General features: G+C 40.4%; 1 protein-coding gene across 1 annotated transcript in view; it reads left to right on the top strand.

Annotated features, from left to right (window-relative positions):
- Positions 1-6,202, top strand: part of EML4 (echinoderm microtubule associated protein like 4) — a gene marked incomplete at its 5' end in the record, with an annotated part of 67,613 nt that overhangs the window by 43,214 nt on the left and 18,197 nt on the right. Inside the window, 6 exons of the mRNA XM_010142511.1 lie at positions 816-950; positions 1,179-1,314; positions 3,132-3,283; positions 4,783-4,908; positions 5,032-5,163; positions 5,769-5,836. Coding sequence (XP_010140813.1) covers positions 816-950; positions 1,179-1,314; positions 3,132-3,283; positions 4,783-4,908; positions 5,032-5,163; positions 5,769-5,836 — 749 coding nt within the window. The remainder of the gene's footprint in view (positions 1-815; positions 951-1,178; positions 1,315-3,131; positions 3,284-4,782; positions 4,909-5,031; positions 5,164-5,768; positions 5,837-6,202) is intronic.

Below are 6,202 nucleotides of genomic sequence, written 5' to 3'. Positions count from 1 at the left end.
GTGGCGAAAAAGGGGGCGCCGGGCCCAGCCTGCCCTGCGGTACTTGCACCTTCCACGCCAGGTGGTGCGCGCAGAGCTTTGTCCTTGAGCTAGGGTGCAAAACAGAAGCCTTTTCTCAGCTGAAGCCCCTTAAATTTTTCAGTCCCTAGTTCCCGTACGATTTATGGTTACAGCAGATCTGCTCAAGTGGGGGAAACTGTGAAAAGCCTGATTCAATGAATATGGCCAGCAACACGTAATTCAGTAACAGCACATGCAGCCAGTAAAAATACAAAGGTGGGACCCGATATTTCAGAGTTTTGAGTTACACAGCTTCTCTTTTTCTTCTGTGTGAGGAAGAAAGAAGAGGAGGAACAAACCCAAAGGAATTTTTATAGACTTTCAGAAAGAGAATGATGGATGTAATCCTGCTGTGTCGCACTTGCCTCTGTCACAGATTTATTATCCAGAGTAGCAAACGCGTCTGTGTAAGAACTAAGCAGGGTTTTCAACCCAAAAATCTGGCTTTAAACAGCACTCACTTTCCATGGCAGAATTCTCATCTATGCCAGAGGGCAGAGGCTTTTGTGATTTAAGGACTGACTGTAAGCCTCTTGTCTTTTCTACTCTGAAGATCTCTTATGAATGTAAGAAATTAGTATAAAGTGGTATGTACCGTCATCCGGTTGATTTAGCACAGAACACTTTAGGGTTCTTTCAAGCATGCAGTGAGCTGTCTAGTTCCTCATGTCTTTGTTCTGAAACTTGGGATTTTCCATGTGTTTCTAATAGTTAATGTCCCATCTGAACAAATATTATTTCTGCTATTATTTCAGACTACAAATGAAGTTGTTCTTGCTATAGAATTCCACCCAACTGATGCAAATACCATAATCACATGTGGCAAATCTCATATATTTTTCTGGACCTGGAGTGGTAATTCATTATCAAGGAAGCAAGGGATATTTGGGGTAAGAATGTCTCGATAGCGGGTCGGTTGTGAATCAGTGAAATCATCTGCTCACGCTTTCTATAAATTTGCGCTGTTATAACCTTGTACTGTTTAAGCAGAGAGGTAAATAGACAAAAAACATTAAATTTTGCTTACATATATGCAGGGTGTGTGGGTGTGGATACATTATACTAATAATGTGAAGAGTACAAGCAGTAATCCCTTTCTTTTGCTTCTTTTCTTTCAGAAATACGAAAAACCCAAATTTGTTCAGTGTTTGGCTTTTTTGGGAAATGGTGATGTGCTCACTGGAGACTCAGGTGGGATAATACTTATATGGGGCAAAACTACTGTAGAATCTACTCCAGGAAAAGGACCGAAAGGTAGGATACATTCACAGTTAATCGCCAGATTTTAGATAGTCTGCAGAGGACAAACCTAAAGGCACAGGGCACCAGGCCTGCCTGAGGGTGTGTTCTTCCTCGTACTAACAGCTGGTGCTAAACTCCTTCAAGTCTCATGGGTTTGCTGACATTAGAGCAGTCCAGAGGTTCTCGATAATTAATGAGACTGTGCCTGAAATGCATGAAAACGACTTTAAACGCTTTGCTTTTGAGAAAAAAAATGTGCAGTTAATCAGCTTTCCTTTCATCCCGAGGTTTGAAAAAGGGGGTGGGATCAGCTGAGGACTCTCCAGGGTACCTTTGCCTCTTAGGGCTTGTGTTGCACACGGTTAGTCTCGGAGGAATGCCAGTAAGTGTTGAAGCTGATGTTAATAGGACTCACGTGAAGGAAAAAGATAATGCGTAGTTGTACCAGTTACAAATAACAGTATCTGGTTTAGCAGATACACCACATCTTGTCTGTAAAAATATAACTTAAAACCCATTTGAAATTTGGGTTAAACTTACTCTTTCGGGCAAAGCTGCTGTAAAAAAGAGAAGCGAATTATTTGTTACCCAACATATGCAGACCTGGCACAGCTGAGCCCTAAGGTAACTTATAAATCCAAGGATAATTTATTTCACTTGGCAGCTATTTCAAACACTCTGGTTTAAATCGGTATGCCAGGAAAACATTCATGTAAAAAGTAAATTTTTAATGGTAAGTCTGGTTTTGTAGGTAAATCTTTTTCTTGTCTTTCAAGCTAACTGCAACGGGAAAGTAATTTCACAAATTATCTGATGTTTCATTTTGAAGCTCTTGTGCAAAAAACAACCTTTTCCCAGTATAATCTTAAAAGATACTAAATAGAACATTTTATTTTCTTTGGCTTAATTCAGTACGGGAGCTTCTAGTTGGCTTAGCACATTAGATTGGCCACAGGACTTGATCCCAGTCTCCCTTTTTCTCCGGGTGAGAGCGTGCTGCCTTGAACTGGCTTGAGCCACAGGCAGAGTCTGCGAAATTAGGCTGGTGTTTATTTGGGGGGTGGTTCAGGCTTTTTTCTGTGATTGCTGTTTGAAAATATGCAAGTCTCAAAGCACCAGACTCTTGCTGGTTTTTTTGTTTTGTTTTGTTTTTTTAGTATACTTTCCTACAGCAGTTCTTTTGACGCGAAGCCCTGATTTGGGGTGCTGAGGGTTTCCTTTGCTACCTTTGTTGTTTAATTTCCTCATCTCTCCTTCTTCTAGTGTTTTCCTTTGGGTAGGCTGCTCCGTCGATAGATGCCAAACGCTGGTTATACTATTTTTAAGTGAGGCAACATCCAGCATTAGATACTAGGTTCATGCATCCTGGAAACTTCGCTATAAATAATTTGCTTTTTATTCCCATAAGACTATAGACACCAAGTCTTTGAGTTTCTTATAATAAAATAACTCTAATTCTTTTCTGATAATGACTCACTAAATATTTATTGTCTCTCAAGGGACAGGTTTTCTTTCATCTGGAAAAACTGTGTTCTCTTGGCTAGCAGAGAAATTAAAGCATTGTGCAAATACTTGTTCTTGCCTTCACAAGCTGAAGGACAAGCAAGCTCAAAGAAGTTTCTATTCTGAAAGGCAGGCCTTTTGTTTTATCTTTTTATCCTGTAAGAAAACACTACCACCTTGTGTTTGCAATACTAATGCCATACTAAGAGCCTGACAGTCCAAATGGAATTATTTATTATACGCTGTTACTGTGTTCTCCTGCCAAAAGGCACAGCTGCTTGTAAACCCCAGGTGAAAAGACGAGTGTTTTCTTGTTGTGCCTGTAGGAGTGTATCAGATAAGCAGACAAATCAAAGCTCACGATGGCAGCGTGTTCACACTCTGTCAAATGAGGAATGGGATGCTGCTAACTGGAGGTGGGAAAGACCGGAAGATCATCCTGTGGGATCATGATTTGAATCCTGAAAGGGAAATTGAGGTAAGAAAGCAAGAGTGGCAAGGAAATTGCCTTGAGCAAGGTCTGACTAGCAAGAGAGCGCCCTCCCCATCCTTTGGAAGATGGTAGTTAGGATGAGAGAATATCTGTCTTCTGGTTGATGTCTGATTAGGTGGATCACCATGTTTTACAATAAAAGTGTTTAAATTTTCAGCCTATAAATGAGTTTATACGAGGCTTCAGTTCTGCTCTGTTTGAATGGAACAGAAATGTTAAGGTTGTTCGTTCCTCAAAGCCCTTCCTTAGTGCTTTTATTCATCCCTTTTTTGAGGATATCCTGTAGCATTGCCGGTGGTTTTAAGTGTGCCTGTCTGGAGAAAGACAATATTAGCAGGGCTTGAGAGTTTTAACAGAATTTTTGGCATGAGACTACATATGGGTATTCTGTAAAAATTAATGATTAATAATCGATGTTCCCAAACGTCTTTTCAACTTTGTCCTAAAACAGGTGTTGAGTGAACGTGCATGTCTGGGTGATGTGGCTGTATGGCAGTGCTAGGTAACGGGGATGAACTGGAAAAAACTTGTACCTGGCAGATTTTAGAATACCTTTATTTTTCCCGACAATAAGATGACCTCTTGAAATAATGTATTCTTCTTTAACCCTCGTTCTAATAATGGTTTACTCCACTTACCTTGTGCCCGTTTACAGCAGCATCACACATGTGTTTAGTTCCATCTAGAGTTTGTTATTACCTTGAATCTAGTATTGACCTTTAGAAAGAGTAAGTTGGCACTGACTATTGTATACAACTCCCAGGCTGAAGTACCCCACTCTATTCATATCAGTGTCTCTGTTTTCCTTCTGTTAATAGTGTTGCATTAACACTAATTTTTTATGTTGAGAAATATGTCCAGAACCCTGACAGACAGCTTTCTGAATGAGCACATTGATTTTCTAGCTTCTGTGGCTAATATTATAAAGATAAATCATTGAGAAAAACGAACAACTGCACACTGTAAAATAAAGCAGCATATTAGAATTCAAGCATGCAGTAAACAAACTCCATAAAATTTGGTGTCATTGCTGACATAAAGCGTGTGAACATGTACTTAAGGCTAATCAGGAAGCATTTACCGTGTGCCACGAGATTTTTCTTATTTTTCACGATGTGTCTTGAAAAGATAACAGTAACTGTGTGTTATTCCTACCCTTGTAAGATGAATTATAAGGTTGTGGAGTTCATTTGTGTAGTGTATCTGACACTTAAAAATCCATATAATATAAATTGTAACTTTTCCTCCTGAGACTTACTACAGTGTCATAATTGTGATTGTTTGGGAGTGGGATAGTCTTACAGGCTTGTACTGAGCAAATCAGCGAGGTAGGTTTCAGGTCAAGTCCTGATCCAGTTTAGACATGTTTAGATTTTCCTGGAGAACTGCAGTTCTGGTGCCCGTGTTGTGCACTACGTGTGGCCTTCAAAAATAAGCACCTATCAGGATGCGTGAGGTGGTTTTACAGACGTTTCTTTTCCTAGGTTCCTGACCAGTATGGAACAATCAGAGCAGTAGCGGAAGGAAAAGCCGATCAATTTTTAGTGGGTACTTCACGGAACTTTGTTTTGCGGGGAACATTTAACGATGGTTTCATAGTAGAGGTACAGGTGAGCACAACTTCTGTGTTTTTAAACTATAACCCAAAAATGCCAAGGCTGTCCCTGCTGGTGTGTTATTTTGAGAGAGTCTTTATTGTATTTGTTGTTAAATCCCATGTGTTTTCTTTCCAGGGACATACAGATGAACTCTGGGGACTGGCATCCCATCCTTTCAAAGACTTATTTTTAACGTGTGCCCAAGATAGGCAAGTTTGCATGTGGAACTCAGTGGACCACACACTGGAATGGACCAGGCTGCTAGATGTATGTCAACCCTTTAATGTTAAATATAAAGCTGGAAAATTAGATTAGATTTCTGCAACAGCCTTGTCCCGTCTGATTGCAAAAATACTGTAGTTATGGCTTTAAAAAAAGCTGTCAGGAAGCTTTGATGAACTTAACCAGGCTCTGTACAGACTCTCTACAGACTGTAATCAGGTTACGTCGTCTGACACCGATCTGTCAGTCCAAACTAATAAAACTCAGTGCTTTGTTCTTGGGACAGTTTAACTTTTTTCCCAATTATTCAAACAATCTGAAGAGGATATCGTACAGCCATGCAAGGTTTGGCTTTCGATGTCCTCCCTTACTGTAATTGTTCATTTTGTGTTCTAGTCCTGTCCTAACACCCGAGCAAAAACCATCTTTTTGCACAGAAATGTAGACTTTTTACTTTCAAGTAGGTCACGTCATGCATGTCGCTGATACATAAAAGAAAATCTCTCTGAGGAATGTAAGCGTGCTGCTGACTGGCTGGTTTTTCCTGTGTCAGTTCCCCTCAGAGTTTTCAGGTAGCTCTGGGATAAGGAGAGGTGTTTGACCGTAAGGCAGCGGGCGGGCGAATGACGTGTCTGTGCCTCTCCGTTCAGGAACCGGGGCACTGTGCCGACTTCCACCCCAGCGGAGCAGTGGTCGCGATAGGAACGCACTCGGGCAGGTAAACGCCTTTTGACGGAGTTGTGATGGTTGAAGGTTTGGAGGAGGCACTTTAGAACTGTGTTTCTTATCTGTTGGAGTTCGTTTGCTTTTTGTTCTTTTTGCTTAAGGTTATGCAGCCTAAAAAGCTTGGGGAAAGGAGCAGATCTTTCTTAGCTGGGTTAGATGAAAACAGGATTATTTGACTGTTACTAGGCCAGTTTGGTTTTTTTAACTACTCTTTCATGAAAGCCCACACCTTGATTATTTTTTTTTTTTTTTAAACTTCTTTTTCCATGAGCACTCCTTACTGGCTTCACCAATTACCATTTATTTCAATATTGTGTATGTTACATTAGTTTATAAGACAGGTACAGTACAGCTCTTT

The sequence above is a fragment of the Buceros rhinoceros genome, unplaced genomic scaffold (genome assembly GCF_000710305.1).
Source record: "Buceros rhinoceros silvestris isolate BGI_N320 unplaced genomic scaffold, ASM71030v1 scaffold26948, whole genome shotgun sequence".
Lineage (NCBI taxonomy): Eukaryota > Metazoa > Chordata > Aves > Bucerotiformes > Bucerotidae > Buceros > Buceros rhinoceros.
This window is presented reverse-complemented; position numbering and strand designations above follow the sequence as displayed.